The 22,454-nt window shown below is 38.9% G+C and overlaps 1 protein-coding gene across 6 annotated transcripts in view; it reads right to left on the minus strand.

The window, feature by feature from the left end:
* Positions 1-2,511: 2,511 nt before the first annotated feature.
* The window catches only part of TERB1 (telomere repeat binding bouquet formation protein 1), a 46,598-nt gene continuing 26,655 nt past the window's right edge, over positions 2,512-22,454 (minus strand). For 2 of the 6 annotated variants that reach the window (XR_010938919.1, XR_010938920.1), the window contains 7 exons: positions 14,260-14,609; positions 12,896-12,960; positions 12,508-12,603; positions 7,146-7,295; positions 6,024-6,089; positions 3,211-4,884; positions 2,734-2,870 (listed from right to left, as the gene is read on the minus strand). Coding sequence is in view for 2 of the 6 variants with exons in the window: in XM_067718300.1 (XP_067574401.1) it covers positions 2,683-2,870; positions 6,024-6,089; positions 7,146-7,295; positions 12,508-12,603; positions 12,896-12,960; positions 14,260-14,609 (915 nt within the window). In the remaining 4 variants the exon portion in view is untranslated. Of the gene's footprint in view, positions 2,871-3,210; positions 4,885-6,023; positions 6,090-7,145; positions 7,296-7,535; positions 7,641-12,507; positions 12,604-12,895; positions 12,961-14,259; positions 14,610-22,454 lie in introns of those variants that run through there. The other 4 variants (XM_067718300.1, XR_010938921.1, XM_067718302.1 and 1 more) reach the window with 4 other exon arrangements.

A 22,454-nucleotide genomic window follows, 5' to 3' on the forward strand; every position in this document is an offset into this window, starting at 1 on the left:
AGCCTCTGCGGAAGCAGAGGCATTTTACAAGGCATTTCTAAATATCACAAGAAAGTAGGATATGTCAGAAAAGCAACCATGTATGTGGGATGCAGATGAGTAGGATTCTGATCCTGACTCTGCCAGAATTTTGGCAGCATGAATTATGGCAGATCCAACAAATGGGCATATCATCTGCCAACCTGAATATAAGGTTCAAACAAGACAATGGGAGTGAAAACCTATTAAGAATTATACCCTGGAAATCTAGGAAGAGCAGGAAAAGTGCTCTAAGTCATAAAAAGGTAAGCAGTGTCTGAATTTTCACAGGACAAAAGATGGAGTTGAAAACTACAGGCTAGTGAACTTCATCAGCCCTAGGTGAAATTCTCTAATGTGACCAGTTGGAAAAGGAAAAGACAGCACCAGATTTACACAGTTTCTATTTTGCAGGAATAGCAGGTAGGAGGATGCTGCAGACCTTGAAAATTCAGATTTCAACGGGGCATTTGCCGATGCACATCATAGACAAGAAAGTGAAATGTAGGCTGGATGATAGTGTTGAGGCTTGTTAAAGACCAGGCTCAGAGGGGGCTGATGAGGAAGGACCACCAGAGGAGGCTGCTAGGGACCCGGCCCAATCTCCTGCTCTGACCCAGCCAATTCAGGGTGCCATCCATGACTTGGATGAGAATGCAGCAGCACACTCACAGAAGCTGTGGATGACCTGAAGCAGGAAGGGAGGCCTAACACACTGGATGACAAACTGAGTACAAACTAATTCTAACAAGATTAAATTTAACAGGGGCCACTGAAGTCCTGTAGTGGAGTTAAAAATAAATGTGTAAGAACAAGATAGAAATTAATAAAAATTATAAGTCTTAACTATATCAACTATAATCGGAGAGTTGGTCATGTAGAATGCCAAGAAGTATCTTAGGTAAGGTCCATAAAACCTCTTTGGTCCTAGCAAAGAAGTTGATCCCCCTACTCTGCCAGTCAGGCCACATTTCTTTCTGGACACAGTTTATAAACAAAAAGGTACCCAGCGGTCAGTGACTACGCTCATAAGGGGACATGACACTGTTCAGCTGAAACAGGAAGTAGCTGGGGCTCATCAGCATGAAGGATAAAGGATGTAGAGGAGAAAGTGATAGATATCTATCTGTAACTCTCTCAAGGGCTGGTATGTGGAAAAGAGATTCAACTTTTGTGGTTCTGCAGGAGGTACTCCAGAAAAGTATATTTCATTTTAGCATAATGAAGAACTGACCATCGATTATCACCCTGTGAAACAGTAAATTCCAGGTTTCTGAGGATATATGCAAAACTAAAGTTAGCCAATGTCCAGATTGTTGTACAGCAGTTTATGCCTCCGGCAGGGAACTATAACTGAGGTCAGCCCCAACTCCAAGGGTCTGACATTATTGCAATCCCTTTTTATTCCCTGTTGAACTGGCCAGGTCTGAGTCCCTAAAGTCAAACAGTCCTCTAATATGTGATCATTCTTTGGCTTTCCTTTTGATGTGTATTCACTTACTTTACTACCAAATTCTATTTGAGGGAAAAAAGCAGTTCACATTAACCAAAAGTTAGCCAAGGGTTAGGATAAAATTTCAAGGTTTCAGAAGGCAGTATAGGTTATTTTAAATATAGTGTCAGTGACTGACACAAAACAGTGTCCCAGCTACAGTATGTCATACTCTTGGGGATGCTCTGTAAGTAGTATTTGATTTCCTGTTACATAGATAATTTCCAATCAATCAAAAAAAAAAAAACTATTGCCAGTAAGGCTGAGGCAACAGACAAAATATTTTCCCCTTTGACCTAAAACAACATTCATACATCTTGAGAAATATACATCAAAATAACCCAGCAGACCATTTAAATCATCCCCATAGTGCTTAGGAAATACTGACAGATAATGGACTAGAGTCATTCACACTTTAAATGATACAAAGAATTTTCCTAATTGTAAATTATTCTCAAGCTTAAAATTTTTCTGCTTATTAAACCTCTGGAATTTTCATTGTGGATCAGAATAAAAGATATTTAATAAAAATTCTGCTTTATCTAAGTAAACATGGTCATGATCTGAAAGGGTGAAAGAATACATGCTTATAGGGAAATACCCTTTGGTATTTATATGAATGACATGAAGCAGTGACCCAATGAGTACATAAGCACAACTGAGCTTTCATGCCCTGATACTTGATCACTTTGCCATAGCAACAGCATTTTAGGTATAATGGAGGATGCATCAGCATGATGGAATATAAAAAGAGTAAGAAAAATAGAAGTTTGAGATCTAATAGTTTGGTTTCCAACTAGAAGAAAACTAACTTAAAAGCAAACAATAAAAAGTTGTTTTAAACAATTTTTGTTGTTGTTGTTATTGTTGTTGCTTTGGCCGTGCTGCGAGGCATGTGGGATCTTAGTTCCCTGACCGGGGATCAAACCCATGTCCCCTGCATTGGAAGTGTGGAGTCTTAACCACTGGATCACCAGGGAAATCCAAAAGTGTATTTGTTTTATAAATTATTTTAATAGTTTGATGAGCTACAGCATCACAAAAAGTAATTAAAACAGTATCCCCATTGCCACATTTCCTGCCTCATAAGAGTTTATAAGAATATTTCAAATTTTGTATTTTCAACACACTGTTTTTTAAGATATCAAACTAAAAACTGACAAGTCTTCCAATCAAGGAGCCACACACTTGGGGCGTTTGGTCAGCTTGTGGTATTTGTGAGCAAGGTCCACAGCCTTCCGTCCTTGCTGAAAGGGGAAAGACCACAAAATTAAATTCCAGTGATTTCCCATTTTCTTAACTCCACTGAAAAGGTAATTTACTTCTTCTTCAGTAAAGTTTTTACGAATTCTTCTTTTTTCTGCAATTAATGAGAATTGTAGAATACATTAGTACTTGCTGAAAAAAGAGTTCTTGAGACCCAAATAAATGCTTAACTTATTCTAAGGATATGGATTACACAGTGAGAAAAATTCATGCCTGGACTACTCATCATTTAGAAATCCACTTCAATTAAAACAAAACAAAACTGAGTGCTTACTATTAAACTAGATGCTATCACTGTGATCTCTTCAATAATTGCAACAATCCTATTGCGATAATATTCTCAAAATCCTTCAATCAAGAAACACAAAATTTTATAAACATTTGATTGTTAATTCTCTCAACATTCCTGTGAGGACAGTTAACAAACAGCTTACCTATCTTACAGATACAGTCTTCCCAAAGGGCTCCATAACTTCATAGAATAGAATCCGCGTCCCCTGCGTTGGAAGGTGGATTCTTAACCACCGGACCACCGGGGAAGTCCCTTAAGCTTTTTAATTCACTGTTAATGCACATTATCATTGTGGGTAGATGCAGATGAGGAAGAGTTTTTGTATTTCCAATTAAGTCTGCTATTTACTTTAGTAGGACCTTGAATAGCTATGCTGGGACATCCTTCGAAAATCTTGCCTTTGCATGTCATGACTGTTAGTCCATCTCTCCTCAGATAGGAGCCATAGTTCAGATCTTTTAAAGCAGGAGGGAAAAATCTTACCAGCAGAAGGCCAAGAAATCAATGAAAATAATGTCTAAATATTACTTAATGGTATTCCTTAGAATGCAGGCTCCATGAAGACTGGGATTTTTGTCTGTTTTACTCCCCATGTGTCCCCAGTGCCTAAGACAGTGTCTGACACATAGTAGGTGATCAATAAATATTTGTTGATGGAAAAATGTTACTACCAGTAAAAACTTTTAAAACTTATCAATGAAGTTAATTCTTACTTGGGTCTACTGGAAAACTGTGGTTATCCGAGAAACATGATTTCAACTTCACTTGCTAAATGATTTGAACTCATTATAATCAGGACCAGATGGGTTATTATAACATTCAAGATATTGGGTCCTGGGGGTGTTCATGTAGAGCCAATCCCCACTTTTCCCCTGCAGTTGCCATCTCACTGACTTCTACACTTAAATTAGCATCTGTGCCAAATACCTCAATGGTTACCACAGCAGCATAGTTGACAGACTAGAAGAAGGAAACAGCTCTCTACACCACAAGACTCTCTTCTGTGACTTCTTTAGTGCTCCTCCTAATACTGACTGGGCATTAGAAAAAAGCAGGGAAAAATAGGCAAGAGGGCTCAGTCCTAGAGACTCTTGTTTTTCAAACCCTCTCAAGATATCAATCCATCCTAAAAGAGAGCCTTGCCCCCAAGGCTCTTTAAATACTTAGATACTGCAAATGGTCCCTTCTCAAAAGAAGAGTCTCAAATTTGAGTGTAACCTATAACCAAATGAAGGGTGATGAATGTCTCTAGTATGAAAGGGAAATTTATTAAGAGGGGGAAAAATGGCAGTACATCAAATATTCCTGGCCTGCTTGTAAAAGAGATATAAGACCAATCTAATCACTACCTCCTCAAGATGCCTTTCTAAATTTGAAAAAAGCAGGCCAACTTATTAACTATTGGATTTTAGCTAAGCAACTCGAACCTACAAAAAAGATGTAGGTATTTACGAGCTGAAAGTGACTTAAAAATATTTAGGATCCCTCTGTATAATCAATATATAACCATAATTATGTATATTTCATGATGCTCTGCAAATGATTTTACTATGAAAAATGATTATAGAATACTTTTAGTTGTTATATATTTGCTTTTAAGACATGCTGCTCAAGAAATTCTATTATTGGGCTTCCCTGGTGGCGCAGTGGTTGACAGTCGCCTGCCGATGCAGGGGACATGGGTTTGTGCCCCGGTCTGGGAAGATCCCACGTGTTGCGGAGCGGCTGGGCCCATGAGCCATGGCCACTGAGCCTGCGCGTCCGGAGCACCTGTGCTCCACAACGGGAGAGGCCACAACAGTGAGAGGCCCGTGTACTGCAAAAAAAAAAAAGAAAAAAAAAAAAAAGAAATTCTATTATTTGATGCCAACTCCTTGTCAAAAAGATTTCCAACTGCAATGTTTCTATGGAAGAATACCCATTTTCTAACAGTTTCTACAGAAAATATTACTTCAAAAAGTGGGCTACCCTGTAGTGGTACTGCGCTTAATTTTAATTTGTATGCAGAAATTTTAACCTAGAAAAAGACCTAGTTATAAAAAGTAAATTTGAAATTTCTTTCAAGGTTTTGGCAGTGAAAATGGCCAAACAAAAGTATGTGGCAAAATGTTTCCTGGATGGATCAAGTCCAAATGTCTTCACAATAAATAACTGAATGGCTCTACAGATATTACTAATTTCAAGGTGACTTTGACAAGGAGTGTACTCAACTGCTTAGTCTTACTCTGCACATACTAATTCCATATGAACAGAAGATAATGGTAATGTTCTTTAAGTCTTGTGATAAATTTGAAATGGTGATTAACCCTGTAGTTAAAGAAAAACTCCTGTAAATTAACTCATAGTTTAGAAATATTTTAATTTTTAAACAGGGCTCTAAGGTTTATACTATTTGTCTCTTCAATTTTGATTGTTCAAAGTGCTACAGATGTGAACCAAAATCTTCCACAAAATTTGTCTGAAGCACTTGTGCATAGAATAATTTTGCTCTTAAAACAGAAAAGTGATCCGGAGGATAGAAAAGGGGATTCTGGAGAAAGACAGGCTTGCATTTGAATCTAAGTTCTGCCATTTGCCAACTCATTGGCAAATTTCAGCTATTTTCCTACTGCTATGCAACCTAAAAGAAAACAAATTAAAGTGGGAATAAAATAATACCTTATCTTACAATGTTATTATATCAAATAAAGCAAATAACATGTATAAAACACCTAACACATAGGAGGTTCTTAATAAATGTTAGTTTTCTCCTGCCCCTTCACCAGACGGAAAGTAATAGATGAGCAAGCAACATGAAAAAGGGAAGAGGGAAGCCTCTTTTGTCAGGAAGTATGACCCTCATCAGAAGGGTTATCATTTAAAAGCCATTAATGATGTGACTGAGAACAATCATTCAGCTGTTCTTTTTCAGGAATATATGAAATTTATATTTATTTAAAAATTAAATATATTCACTTATTCCTCCAGGGGTAGTAGATTCATTATTGAGTTTTCCTCTTCTACGTGGGGTCAGCAGAATTTCTGAAAAATACAGAAACCATTTAGTGTACTTAGAGTATCAATCTGAGTAGTATCACATCAATTCCATTAGTATGATATTCCCTTTTTCCCTCTTCTAATGGGAATCCTTAGGTGGATTAGGAAGAATTTTTAAATTACTAGAGACTAAACCTACTCCCTGGGAACATTTTAAATCACAGTTGCTCAGAGACAGATTTTCTTTTTTTTTTTTTATTAATTAATTAATTTATTTTTGGCTGTGTTGGGTCTTCGTTTCTGTGTGAGGGCTTTCTCTAGTTGTGGCGAGCGGGGGCTACTCTTCATCGCCGTGCGCGGGCCTCTCACTATCGTGGCCTCGCGGCCTCTCTTGTTGTGGAGCACAGGCTCCAGACGCGCAGGCTCAGTAATTGTCGGGCCTGGTTGCTCCGCAGCATGTGGGATCTTCCCAGGCCAGAGCTCAAACCTGTGTCCCCTGCATTGGCAGGCAGATTCTCAGCCACTGCGCCACCAGGGAAGCCCCAGATTTTCTTTTCAACATTATTTTACCCTTTATCTTTTAATATACTTAATGTTCTAGATCATAGTTCAGAAGGTATGGTTATAATTACAGTTTTGGGTTTTTTTTAACATCTTTATTGGAGTATAATTGCTTTACATTGTTGTGTTAGTTGTTGCTGTATAACAAAGTGAATCAGCTATACATATACATATATCCCCATATCTCCTCCCTCTTGCGTCTCCCTCCCATCTTCCCTATCCCACTCCTCTAGGTGGTCACAAAGTACCGAGCTGATCTCCCTGTGCTATGCAGCTGCTTCCCACTAGCTATCTATTTTACATTTGGTAGTGTATATATGTCCATGCCGCTTGCTCACTTCATTCCAGCTTACCCTTCCCCCTCCCCGTGTCCTCAACTGCATTCTCTATGTCTGCGTCTTTATTCCTGTCCTGCCCCTAGGTTCCTCAGAACCATTTTTTTTTTTTTAGATTCTATATACATGTGTGTTAGCATATGGTATTTGTTTTTCTCTTTCTCACTTACTATAATTACAGTTTTAAAATTGCTGAATTAATTACTTTTGTTACAGATAAGTGATTTCCTTAGTCCATTTTTATATCTGTCTTCAGCTTCCACAATGACTTTGTGACGATCACATTGGTATGGGCAAGAGTGTAAGAGCTTGCTAAAGGTTCGGCTATTCAGGGATTTTCCTACTGCTATGCAACCTAAAAGAAAACAAATTTAAGTGATGTATAGATGTTACAAAAAATCTAATAACAAATTTATGAAAGCAAATATCTTTATGATGGTAACTGAAGTGAAATCAGCAACTTAATTATAAATACATCAAGAAACTCCAAGTCATGTCATGTGAGAGAGTAAAGACACCAAATATAATACAGTGAAATAAGTGTTGCCATAGTGGTGTGAACAGAGTTATGGTGATATAGAAAAGCAGCATCTACCTTGGCCTAATTCTGAGCAGGAGTCACTCTCAGGGAAGATATCCAAAGGAAGTGACCCTTACGCCCAGTCGTCTTTTTTTTCTTCTTCTTTTTTTTAATGTTTTACTATGGAACATTTCAAACACACGAGAATAAAGAGAAAAGTATAATTACCCACCACGTATCCATCATCCAGCTTCAACAATTATTAACTCATGGTCTGTCATATTTTATCTTCCCCCACCTACTCAGCTCTGCCCCCCATGTACACACTGGATTATGAAGGCTGCAATTTGCATTCTAGTATCATTTCATCTGTAAATACTTCATATGCATTCTTAACAGATAAGAACTCTTTTTAAAAAAAAACCACTTACTTTGTTTTATTTTTTTAATGGCAAAACCACTATCACACCTAAGAAAATTATGCTTAATATCATCTAATATCCAGTCAGTGTTCAAATTTCCCCATCATTTCAAAACTTTCTCTTTACAGTTGGTTTATTTGAATCATGATCCAAACAAGGTCCACCATTACATTCAGCTGGTATGTCTCTTGAGTTTCTTTTAATCTACCAATTCTCCTTTCTTCCTCTTTGTCATTTACTTGTTGTAGACCCTGGGTCATTTGTAATGTGCAGTTTCCCAAAGGCTGAGTTTTGCTGATTACATCCTAGCTGCATCCTTTAAAATATTCCTGTGTGCCCAAGAAACTTGTAATTAGATCTAGATGATTGATCAGATTCAGGTTCAATTGTTTTTTTGTGTGTTTTTGTTTTTTTGCTTTTTCGATACACGAGCCTCTCACTGTTGTGGCCTCTCCCGTTGCGGAGCACAGGCTCCGGAGGCGCAGCCTCAGCAGCCATGGCTCACGGGCCCAGCCGCTCCGCGGCATGTGGGATCTTCCCCGACCAGGGCACGAACTCGTGTCCCCTGCATCGGCAGGCGGACTCTCAACCACTGCGCCACCAGGGAAGCCCAAGTTCAATTGTTTTTAGTAGAACTCCTCACAGGTAGTATTGTGTACTTCTTACTGCATCACATTAACAGGAACATAAAGTTTGACTATCTCTCTTTTTATATTAAGATTGATCAGTAGGTTCAGATAATGTTAGCCACATCCATCCATTATAAAGTTCTCTATCCACCTGTCACCTACAGGAAAAGTTAGCCAGGCAGAAAGTTGGCAAGGATGAGGACATTTCAAGTACAAAGAACACGTCAAAAGCACAGAAGAGTAAAAAAGCATAGTATGTTCAGAGAATCACAGTACTATGTGTGGCTGGAGTATAAGGTATGAGAGAACTGTGGGAGAAAAGTTGAGGTTGGTAAGGGTTGCAAGGGGCCAGGTCAAAAACGGTCTTGAAAGTCATCTTAAGGATTTTTAACTACTATCTTCAAGTCAATGGGAAGAACTGATGGATATTTATTCAGCAGGGAAATGACAAGATTTGTCTACAGAAAGCTCAACTGAAGGTAAGAGGATCAGTTGAGGGGTAACTTAAACAGTCCAGATAAATAAGGAGATTCTGAAACACAGCATTTGCAGGGAGAATGCAGAGATTTCTGAGGTAAAATTGGTGAATAATGAGCTGTCGGGGTAAGGGAGACATTTAGGACAATTCGATTGTAATGGATCGAATGGCAAAGTTTGGAATAAGCATGGCACATTTCTGGTGGACTTAAACAGAACAAATTGCAGTAAAATTTAACAAGTGGAAGCAGGACAAAATTCCACACAATTCTGAAAGCCAGGCAGAGAGTTTGATTTAGTGAGTTACAGAGAAGCGCTGAGGGTTATTTAGCATGGTGACATGATACAAAGCACATATGAGGAAGAGAAGTTAATAGCAATACACGTTACTTGGGGGTTGGTGAGACTTGAGACTGAAAGACTGCTAGTAATTTAGGCATGAAGGAAAAGGGGCCTGTGTGGGAAAGAAAGAAAGAACCAAATATGATAGACTAGAAATAGGGGATGTAAGGAGAAAAGATAGTTATAGATGATTCAAGGTTTGAAATCTGGGGGGCCAGAAGAATAATGGCAACACTAATAAAAATGGAGTGGCTGGAGGGGGGGCAGTTTAAGAGGGAGAAAGATGTTTTGTTTTGAATACATTAAGCTTGAAATAACAAAATATTAAAGTGAGTATGTCCTAGGTACAGCTGGATATGGAAGAATGAGGCTATAACCCGAAGTAGAAGTGAAGTGTGGAGATACAGATTTGAAAATCATTGGTAAAATGATAGATGATGCTAGCTGCATCTATGATGCTGCAGCAGAGTTGAGTAAGTGCTGTAGACTATATATTGGGGGGAGTATCTGTAGAAATTTGGCAGGAAGATAAGATAAAGGAATAAAGGTAATAAAACGGAGAGCTTTATAGACTGTAAACTTCCTGAAGTGAGGACTGAGTTCTATTCATCTCTGATTCCAGTGCCTGCTGCAGAATAAGCACTCCCTAAGTGTCTGCAAAATGAATGGTCACTGAGGGAGCAAAGCAACTAGGAAGGAACTATCTCAAACAAACTAAGGGATGAAAGGGAGTTAACAGTTATAGAGCATCCATTCTACGAACTGGAATATTTTTGACCAGAGGTTCCCAACTGTCTCACTCTGTGGCATCTTTAAGAGCTTGGTGATTGGGACTTCCCTGGTGGCGCAGTGCTTAAGAATCCACCTGCCAATGCAGAAGATACGGGTTCGATCCCTGGTCCAGGAAGATCCCACATGCTGCGGAGCAACTAAGCCTGTGCACCACAACTACTGAGCCCACATGCCGCAACTACTGAAGCCCCTGCACCTAGAGCGCGTGCTCTGCAGCAAGAGAAGCCCGCGCACTGCAACAAAGGGTAGCCCCCACTCACTGCAACTAGAGAAAGCCCGCGCGCAACAATGAAGACCCAACACAGCCAAAAAAAAATTAAAAAAAAAAGATCTTGGTGATTTTTTCACAGCACCCTTAGGCCAAAAGAAATACCAAATGTTCTGTTAGGTCCAAAACAACTCAATACGTATTTATGTTCTAACAACTTGGTAGCCATTTAAAAAAATAATAGACCTAAATTTGAAATATATATATATATTTGTATTACATTCTTATTAATTACGATTACTTCCTAATGGGATTTGTGCAACAATTGGGTACAGCACAAGTTCTCAAAACTTGTAATCAGACTGGACACTGCCACCCTCATTTCCTGTTCCACAGATTTTCACGTGGTGCTTGCTTTTTAAAAATCACAACAACTGGGACTTCCCTGGTGGTGCAATGGTTAAGAATCCGCCTGCCAGTGCAGGGGACACGGGTTCGAACCCTGGTCTGGGAAGATCCCACATGCCACAGAGCAACTAAGCCCGTGCACCACAACTACTGAGCCTGTGCTCTAGAGCCCGCGTGTCACAACTACTGATGCCCACAATGAGAAGCCACCGCAGTAAGAAGCCTGCACACCACAACGAAGAGTAGCCCCCGCTCGCCACAACTAGAGAAAGCCTGCGTGCAGCAACAAAGACCCAACACAGCCAAAAATAAATAAATTAATAAATTAATTAATTAAAAAATCACAACAACCACTGAAAACCCAGCTTCACAAAGATGTGACATCATCAAAAGAGATGTAGTACAATCTAATGGTGAAACTGTGAACTACTTTGAGCTAGTAGTTTACGTGGTGTCCAGAAGATGTTGACCATTTTGTGTTTCACTTATAAAATTTTAAATATTGTGTAGTGCCCTTGTGAGTTCACTGCAGAGCCCCAGGGAGCTCGGGTGGACAGTTTGGGAACTATGGTTTTCAAATGAGAGGAGAGGATTTCAAGGAATGGTAGTTGACAGTGCAGAAATACTAAAGACAATAAGAATCTTTTAAAAAGTCATTGGTTTGGGGGTTAAAAAAGAGGTTTCAGGTAACCTTTAACATTAAAGTTTAGTAGAATGGCAATAAAAGAAGCTAGACTGCAGGGAGTTAAGAAGGGAAAGAATACGCTGAAAGAGAAGGGAACAAGAGCAGGAATCTGGTAATAGATGGTGGAAGAAAGAACAGATGAATACTTGAAGGGACAGCAAATCACACAAAGTATTTGGGTATTTTTTAAGATGAGGAGAAATGAACATAGTTTAAGGTGGGACAAATGGAGGTTTAAGGAGGTAACGAATAGAAAGGGACTAAAGAGAAAGCCTACACAAGTATTATTATAAAATGGGGAGAAAACATAGATGGGATTTGGATTATAGCTAGATATTAGTTTTAGAGTAAAAGAGATAAACCCTTCATCTAAGACAGAAGAATAGTAATATTTTGAGCCTAGTGTGGAATAGCCTCAGTTTTCTCCAAAGAGCAGGGTGCAACAGTAAGAATAAACGAAGAGCAAATACTGGGATATGAAGGAGAAGAAGGGAGGGAATAAGCACTGTGGAATTCTGGATTATTTATAATCCAGAACATATACCTATTTATTGGCTCTCTGAAAATATAAAAAATGTTTACCTTACTCAGTAAAGTTAAACTTATAGATGGTGACAGAAAGAGAATAATAAAGTAATTTTTTAAGAGTATTAGCTGCTGAACCGGCTGGCAGGGCAGAAATTGAGACACAGATGTAGAGAACAAACGTATGGACACGAAGGGGGAAAGCACTGGAGGGGGGTGGTGGTGCTGTGATGAACTGGGAGATTGGGATTGACATATATATACTAATATGTATAAAATGGATAACTAATAAGAACCTGCTGTATAAAAAAATAAATAAAATAAAATTCAAAAAAAGAAAAAAGAGTATTAGCTGCATTGATTCATATGAGCAAATACTGGGAACACAGACTAATGCAGATAGAAGGTATTAATTCGAGTGTTTTATGAGACTCCAGATTGTTATTTCTCCAAAGGGAATGAACTTTAAATCACACAGGTAGAACTATTACAAATTCTAGTTAATTAACATCATATAAAGCTTTAATTATGAAACAACTACAATTAAAAAAATATTTACCTGAGCATCTATACTTCAATATTTTGGAACAATTGTCTGTTGCTAGAAAACCAATGACTTCTTTATTTATTATATCTGAACATAATGTCAATGGATCTGGGGAAAAAAATTGCAAAATGAAAGATATTTTTGATTAGTGAAAAGGACCTGACATTTATAAGATTTATTAATTCTCAAGAGTTTCATAAACTGTAGCCCAGTACTCCACTTCCAGTCATCCTAGTGGATATACGGAAAGGATATCAATAAAAGGTGACTAAGGCGTTTAGACCAGAAAGAGAGTCAAAGGCATGGCTTATATGTTAGAGGGAAGATATTACTTTTAGCTATATTAATCACCTAAATATGTTTTCTTGAACAATCAAAGAAGAAACATTTTTAGTCATACCTGTTACTGGTAACTGTTGCTTTGTGTTTTTGCCAATAGGAGTTGGATGTTTAAAAATATGGTCGCTAAAAGAAAATAGACACCAGATTAATAAAAGTAAACATATTGTTTGGTATGTGAACAAATCTTTCCATAAGCAGTAGTGTGATTCTGATGTTTGACAGGCAGAAAGAGCTGGAGTCAGGATCTACCAAAATCTACCAAATTCTGCCAAAGTATGGTATGCAATGGTTATAGCCTTGTTTCTAAAAGTGGAGTTAACTACTATATATAATAAAAAATAGATAAACAATAAGGACCTATAGTATAGAAGAGGGAACTTTATTCAATATCTTGTAATAATGTATAATGGAAAAGAATCTGATAAAGTATATATGTGTGTGTGTGTGTGTGCGTATAACTGAATCACTTTGCTGTACACCTGAAACATTGTAAATCAACTCTACTTCAATTAAAAAAAAAAAAAGTGGAGTTAAACAAGACTCCAGAGGTCAATAATACTGATGCCAGCAGAAACATGGAAAAAAAAGTTATAAAAGAGGAAAACAGGAAGGAAGGAGAGCAAAAAAGAGGAAATAACAAATTCATTGGGCCAGAGGGCAAGAAGGTTGGCCCAAGAGCATATCCCACTACTTCCCAATTCTATATCCCTGAGAAATCGGGTTAAAATTACATGAAGAATGGTTTTGAAAAGGAAAAAGGGGGTGTGATGATGTAATCCATCTGTCTAACACTTAGTCCCTGCAGCCTCCCCAGAACATAGCACCATTCTCTTCAGTTTCCCTCCTAGCCCAATAACTATCAGAAGAGCAGAACACAAGAAAGCCTTTAGGAAGAAAAGCTGCAATTCCAGGTCCAGCCCCACAGGCTACCCATGAGCAAGAAAGGACATACACTGGAGGTAAGGTACAGGGAACAAATGAAAAGACAAGCCTAAACCAGATTTTCATCACTCCTTACTCCCTTTTATCAAGTTAAACTTACAAACTGGCTTTTGCTAAATTACTGATGGATTATCAATACGTGCATTGTTATTTCAGCTACAGAGGTTCAGTTTAAGTTTTCTGAGTATCCCTTCTAAAATTCAAATCTGATCGTGCCACTCAATTTAAAATCGTCAGCGGCTCCCTATACTCTATAAGTTATAACAGAAAATCTTGAGTAGTATTACATGCAAGGCCCTAGATAAACTGGCCCATACTGGCCCATCCAAACTCCTTTCCCAACATTTCCTACATTAGGCTCCTCCTAAAACCATGCTTATCATTTCTATATCCCAGTGTTTAAGAGTATGGCACATAGTACTACACACACACACACAAATGCTGAATAAATAAAAGTTAGAAACAATTATTAAACTATACCTTGATTGAGAAACAAAATTCTTTTTTTCAAAGGTTGTTTCTTCACGTAAGTTTTGATTGCAGCTTGAATTGGCTTTACATAAAGTCTTATTTTGCTCACTCTCCCTATAACAAGCATTAACTGGATTTGCACTCTTTAACAGGGTCTTCATTTGATCATCATTTGTACATGCTTTGGACATGACTTCATGGGACTTATAACTCTGAAGCTTTCTAGACTGGCTTTTATCCCTATCTTCTGCTTTGGAACCTCCACCACTGCTATCTGCATGGAGGTGTTTCAATGTATTTTGAATATTTATGTTCATAGATGAAACATAATCCTTATATTTTTCTCTTTGTACTCTTTCCTGTAATGTAAAAATAAGTAAATAATTTCAAAATAATCATTTGCTTTATAATTCAATTTACACTCCCTTTAAATAATGCAGAAAAAGTTTATGATTGTCAATAGAATATACATTATAAAGGGGGTAGTTTACATTAGGAAGGAAGGGGAGAATATTCTTTAAATGATTTGGGGACATTGGGTAGTCAACTTGGGAAAAAGATAAACTGAATACATATCTCACAATTTACACAAAAATAAAGTAAAAATTAACTAAATATTTAAATATAAAAAAATGAAATTATATATGTTCTAAAAGAAACCATGATGTTTTAATATTCTCAATGGGAGGAATACCTTTCCAAGTATTACAAAAAAATCAATAAATCATAAAAGAAAAACCTATACTTTACCACATAAAAATTTTTTTTAAGTTCTGCTAGAGATGAAGAATATTGGGGGGTGGGGACCCAGAGGAAAAAAGGGCCAAAAGCAAAATCAAATACAAATCAAAACAGCTAGAAAGAATATGTATGTCATATCTTGAGTTACAGTAGAATTTTTCTAGTAACATTTATAAAAAGCTACTACAATGAACTATGAAAAAGATCAGTAACAGCGTAGAAACATAGGAAAGGAGATGAACAGTTCACAAGAAAGGAAATATAAATAAATAGCTCTTACACATATGAAAAATGCTCCATCTCACTTTAATAAGAGAAATAAACATTAAAGGTAAATGAGATATCTTTCTTTATTTTATTTTTTTTACATTTTGGCCCCACCGCACAGCATGTGGGATCTTAGTTCCCCGACCAGGGATCGAACCCGCGCCCCCTGCATTGGAAGTTCGGAGTCTTAACCACTGGACTGCCAGGGAAGTGCCATAGACATCTTTTTTTTCTTTTTTTTGCGATACGCGGGCTTCTCACTGTTGTGGCTTCTCCCGTTGCGGAGCACAGGCTCCGGATGCGCAGGCTCAGAGGCCATGGCTCACGGGCCCAGCCGCTCCGCGACATGCGGGATCTTCCCGGACCGGGGCACAAACCCGTGTCCCTTGCATCAGCAAGCAGACTCTCAACCACTGTACCACCAGGGAAGTCCCTAGACATCTTTCTTCATCTATGACACTGGCAAAGACCAAAAGGGTATAGGGAAACATTCTGTACATTATGGGGGAGAGTGTAAACTGGTACAGCTCTAGGGAGAAACAATTTGACAGTATCTTTCATAATAAAAACTGTGGGACTTCCCTGGTGGCACAGTGGTTAAGAATCCGCCTGCCAATGCAGGGGACACCGGTTTGATCCCTGGTCTGAGAAGATCTCACATGCCACGGAGCAACTAAGCCTGTGCGCCACAACTATTGAGCCTGAGCTCTAGAGCCCATGAGCCACAACTACTGAAGTCCGTGCGTTCTAGGGCCCACGTACCGTAACTACTAAGCCCACGTGCTACAACTACTGAAGCCCGCGCACCTAGAGCCTGTGCTCCGCAACAAGAGAAACCACCGAAACGAGAAGCCCACGCACTGCAACGAAGAGTAGCCCCCGCTGGCCACAACTAGAGCGAGAAAAGCCCAAGTGCAGCAACGAAGACCCAACGCAGCAAAAAACAAACAAACAAAAACATTGTGTATATCTTTAAAAAAAATCCTATAGATATACTTTTACATGTGCAAAATGTTAATGTTATTAACTGCAGTATGGTTTGTAATAGCTAAAAGTTGGAATCTGAAAGTTCATCTCAAGGGGAACTAGCATATCCATCAGTGGAATACTCTGCAATTGTAAGATATATAGGTAGACAGATAGATAGATAGGACTTCCAGGTAAAGATGATGACTTTAACACCCATATTTATTTTCGTTCCTTCCAAAAAAACAATTAGAACAATAGTTCTTAAAAAGGCATAGGTGGACTTCCCTGGTGGCGCAGCAACAAAGACCCAACACAGCTAAAAATAAATAAATAAACAAATTTATTACAATAAATAAATAAAAAATAAAAAGGCATAGGGATTTCCCTGGTGGCACAGTGGTTAAGAATCTGCCTGCCAATGCAGGGGACACGGGTTTGATCCCTGATCCGGGAAGATCCCACACACCGCGGAGCAACTAAGCCCATGTGCCACAACTACTGAGGCTCCGCTCTAGAGCCCGCAAGCCACAACTACTGAGCCCGCGTGCACCTAGAGCCCGTGCTCTGTGACAAGAGAAGCCACCGCAATGAGAAGCCCACGCACCGTAATGAAGAGTAGCTCCCACCTGCCGCAACTAGAGAAAAGTCCTTGTGCAGCAATGAAGACCCAACGCAGTCAAAAAAAAAAAAAAAAAAAAGGCATAAACCCACAAGGAGAAGCATAAATTCCACAAGGAAAAATGGAAGAAGATACAAATGCAACAAAATTTTGGAATTGGAAAGCAGATAGGTGAATGACAGCCTATTTAGCAGACTTGATAAAGTTGAATTTAAATAAATGAAGCAGGGCTTCCCTGGTGGCACAGTGGTTAGGAATCCGCCTGCCAATGCAGGGGACACAGGTTCGAGCCCTGGTCTGGGAAGATCGCACATGCCACAGAGCAACTAAGCCTGTGCGCCACAACTACTGAAGCCCACGCGCCTAGAGTCCGTGCTCCACAACAAGAGAAGCCACCACAATGAGAAGCCTGCACACTGCAACGAAGAGTAGCCCCTGCTCACTGCAACTAGAGAAAGCCCGCACACAACAACAAAGACCCAACATAGCCAAAATAAATATAAATAAATAAATAAAGCAGACTTAGGCTTCCCTGGTGGTGCAGTGGTTGAGAATCTGCCTTCCAATGCAGGGGACATGGGTTCGATTCCTGGTCCGGGAAGATCCCACATGCCGCGGAGCAACTAAGCCTGTGTGCCACAACTACTGAGCCTGTGCTCTAGAGCCCGCGAACCACAACTACTGAAGCCCGCACAACTAGAGCCCGTGCTCCACAATGAGAGAAGCCACCGCAATAAGAAGCCCGAGCACTGCAATAAAGAGTAGCCCCCGCTCGCCGCAACTAGAGAAAACACCTTGTTTTAGATGCAGGGCCTCCCCATCCCCAGGTCTGCCCAATAAACTCTTTGGGAAAACCAGGAGAAAAAATTAGAATTATCATTGATATATTTAAAAGAAGAATGCCTGTTAAGTCTTAAGTCCATGAAATGAGAATAAGATAATTGAAAAGGAGTAAAAAAGAGGCTTTGGTAACTAAAAACATAATAGCAGAAGTGAAAAACTCAATAGGTTAGTTTAAAAAGTAAATATGAGAACATTTCCCAGAATGTAGAACAAAAAAAGAGAAGAAAATAAGAGAGAAATGATAAGAAGGAAGACCAGCTCAAGAAGTCCAACAAATAAATAATAGGAGTCTCAGAAAACAAGGAAAGAGAAAACAGGGAAGCAATCATCACAGCATAATGCTATAAACTTTCCCAGAACTGAAGGACATAAGTCGACAGATTGAAAGGGCCCACTATGTATATAACACAATGAATGACAAGAGACTGACACCACACTGTAAAATTTTAAAACACTGGGGATAAAAATTATATAAGCTTCCAGAAGGAGAACACAGGTCACACCAAAGGATCAGAATGGCTTTGGACCTCAAGAGTAACACTGGAAACTACAAGACTATGGAGCAACACGTTTAATATACTGAGGTGATTTCCAATCTAGAATATTTTGTCCAACCAAACTATCAATTAATTCTGAAGGCAAAATAAAATTATTTTCATATTTACAAGGTCTCAAAAAAATTACATACTATGTACCCTTTTTCAGAAAGCTAAAGAAGAATGTAGCCCACCAAATGGGAAACTAAACCAAAAAAGAGAGAATGACACAGGATCCAGGAAATCAGGAATCAAGGAAAGATACAAAGAGAATCATTAAGATGATGGTAAAGGAGTATCCCAGGGTAACAGCTGTGTACATGACATAAAGGATGTACCAGTTCTTAATTTATTGCTCCTCAACTCCAAACCTATCCTCCTTTGTCCTGCATTGTAAAACTTAAACTAGACTCTATAGACCACTATTCTAGGGCTAGCCAGTGTTAGACTCTGACATCAGAATGTGCTAGAGGGGCAATACAAGGATGGAATAAAAAGAAGGGACTTTTTCTTCTTTTGGTGCCGTGTTGTTTTGAGTGGTGGCAAGTGGAGGCAGACCTGTATTATAGGAAATGCTAAAAGAGGTTCGTAGGGCTTCCCTGGTGGCGCAGTGGTTGGGAGTCCGCCTGCTGATGCGGGGGATACGGGTTCGTGCCCCGGTCTGGGAGGATCCCACGTGCCGTGGAGCGGCTGGGCCTGTGAGCCATGGCCGCTGGGCCTGCGCGTTCGGAGCCTGTGCTCCGCAACGGGAGAGGCCGCAGCGGTGAGGGGCCCTTGTACCGCAAAAAAAAAAAAAAAAAAAAGAGGTTCGTAATTTCTGGGACTTCCTTGGAGGTCCAGTGGTTAAGACTCCACGCTTCCACTGCAGGGGGCATGGGTTCGATCCCTGGTGGGGGAACTAAGATCTTGCATGTCGCACAGTGTGGCCCAATAGAAAAAAAAAAAAAAGAGGTTCATAATTTCTTTAAAATATAATTGTCCAGTGATTTTGCTCTTAGGTATTTATCGAAGAGAAATGAAAATGTACACTACAGGCACAGAAGTGTACACCAATGTTCACATAACATTATTGCTAGTAGCCAAGATCTAGAAGCAACCCAAATGTCTATCAGTTGGTGAATGGATACACAAGTTGTGGTGTGTCCATACTATGGAATATTACTCAGCAGTAAAAAGGAACAAAATATTAATAAAACAACATTGGTGAATCTAAAAAACATTATATATTAAGTGAAATAAATCAAACACAAAATATTATATAATATATGATTCCATTTACATGAAATTATAGAAACGGACACTAATGACAGAAAGCAGATCAGTGAATTGCCTAGGCTGAGGATGGGGAATGGGACTGTCTATAAAGGGACACAAGGAAACATTTTAGGGTGAGTGGACTGTTCTATATCTTGACTGTCCTGATAGTTACACAACTGTATAAAATTATCATAACTCGGGGACTTCCCTGACAGTCCAGTGGTTAAGACTTTGCCTTCCAGTGCAGGGGGTAATGGTTCGATCCCTGGTTGGGAAGCTAAGATCCCATATGCCTCACAGCCAAAAAAACAAAACATAAAACAGAAGCAATATTGTAACAAATTCAATAAAGACTTTAAAAATGGTCCACATCAAAAAAAAAAAAAAGAAATAGAAATATGAACAGAACAATCACAAGTAACGAAATTGAAACTGTGATTTAAAATATTCCAACAAGCAAAAGTCCAGGACCAGATGGCTTCACAGCTGAATTCTATCAAACATTTAGAGAAGAGCTAACACCCATCCTTCTCAAACTCTTCCAAAAAATTGCAGAGGAAGGAACACCCCCAAACTCATTCTATGAGGCCACCATCACCCTGATACGAAAACCAGACAAAGATACTACAAAAAAAGAAAATTACAGACCAATATCACTGATGAATATAGATGCAAAAATCCTCAACAAAATACTAGCAAACAGAATCCAACAACACATTACAAGGATCATACACCATGATCAAGTGGGATTTACCCCAGGGATGCAAGGATTCTTCAATATACGCAAATCAATCAATGTAATATACCATATTAACAAATTGAAGAAGAAAAACCATATGATCATCTCAATAGATGCAGAAAAAGCTTTTGACAAAATTCAACACCATTTATGATAAAAACTCTCCAGAAAGTGGGCATAGAGGGAACCTACCTTAACATAATAAAGGCCATTTATGACAAATGCACAGCAAACGTCATTCTCAATGGTGAAAACTGAAAGCACTGCCTCTAAGATCAGGAACAAGACAAAAGGAATACAATTGGAAACGAAGTAAAACTGTCACTGTTTGCAGATGACATGATACTATATATAGAGAATCCTAAAGACGCCACCAGAAAACTACTAGAGCTAATCAATAAATTTGGTAAAGTTGCAGGATACAAAATTAATGTACAGAAATCTCTTGCACTCCTATACACTAATGATGAAAAATCTGAAAGAGAAATTAAGGAAACACTTCCGTTTACCACTGCAACAAAAAGAATAAAATACCTAGGTATAAACCTACCTAGGAAGACAAAAGACCTGTATGCAGAAAACTATAAGACAGTGATGAGAGAAATTAAAGATGACACAAACAGATGGAGAGATATATCATGTTCTTGGATTGAAAGAATCAATACTGTGAAAATGACTATACTACCCAAAGCAATCTACAGATTCAATGCAATCCCTATCAAATTACCAATGGCAGGCTTCTCTGGTGGCGCAGTGGTTGAGAGTCTGCCTGCCGCTGCAGGCGACACGGGTTCGTGCCCCGGTCAGGGAAGATCCCACGTGCTGCGCAGCGGCTGGGTCCATGAGCCACAACTACTGAGCCTGCGCATCGGGAGCCTGTGCTCCGCAACGAGAGGGGCCGCAATAGTGAGAGGCCTGCGCACCGCGATGAAGAGTGGCCCCCGCTTACCACAACTAGAGAAAGCCCTCACACAGAAAAGAAGACCCAACACAGCAAAAATAAATTAATTAATTAATAAACTCCTACCCCCAACATCTTAAAAAAGAAAAAATTACCAATGGCATTTTTTACAGAACTAGAACAAAAAATCTTAAAATTTGTATGGAGACACGAAAGACCCCTAATAGCCAAAGCAGTCTTGAGGGAAAAAAAGGGAGCTGGAGGAATCAGACTCCCTGACTTCAGACTATACTACAAAGCTACAGTAATCAACACAATATGGTACTGACACAAAAACAGAAATATATATCAATGGAACAGGATAGAAAGCCAGAGATAAACCCACACACCTATGGTCAACTACTCTATGACAAAGGAGGCAAGGATATACAATGGGGAAAAGACAGTCTCTTCAATTCAGTAAGTGGTGCTGAGAAAACTGGACAGCTACATGTAAAAGAATGAAATTAGAACACTCCCTAACACCATACACAAAAATAAACTCAAAATGGATTAAAGACCTAAATGTAAGACTGGACACTATAAAACTCTTAGAGGAAAACATAGGAAGAACACTCTTTGACATAAATCACAGCAATATCTTTTTTGATCCATCTCCTAGAGTAACGGAAGTAAAAACAAAAATAAACAAATGGGACCCAATGAAACTTAAAAGCTTTTTCAAAGCAAAGGAAACTACAAACAAGATGAAAAGACAACCCTCAGAATGGGAGAAAATATTTGCAAACAAATCAACGAACAAAGGATTAATCTCCAAAATATATAAGCAGCTCATGCAGCTCAGTATTAAAAAACCAAACAACCCAATCCAAAAATGGGCAGAAGACCTAAATAGACATTTCTCCAAAGACATACAGATGGCCAAGAAGCACATGGAAAGCTACTCAACATCACTAATTATTAGAGAAATGCAAATCAAAACTGCAATGAAGTATCACCTCACACCAGTTAGAATGGGCATCCTCAGAAAATCTACAAACAACAAATGCTGGAGAGGGTGTGGAGAAAAGGAAATCCTCTTGCACTGTTGGTGGGAATGTAAATTGATACAGCCACTATGGAGAACAGTATGGAGGTTCCTTAAAAAACTAAAAATAGAATTACCATATGACCCAGCAATCCCACTACTGGGCATATACCCAGAGAAAACCATAATTCAAAAAGACACATGCACCCCAGTGTTCATTGCAGCACTATTTACAATAGCCAGGTCATGGAAGCAACCTAAATGCCCATCAACAGACAAATGGATAAAGAAGATGTGGTACATAT

Source organism: Pseudorca crassidens, chromosome 20 (genome assembly GCF_039906515.1).
Source record: "Pseudorca crassidens isolate mPseCra1 chromosome 20, mPseCra1.hap1, whole genome shotgun sequence".
Taxonomy (NCBI): Eukaryota; Metazoa; Chordata; class Mammalia; order Artiodactyla; family Delphinidae; genus Pseudorca; species Pseudorca crassidens.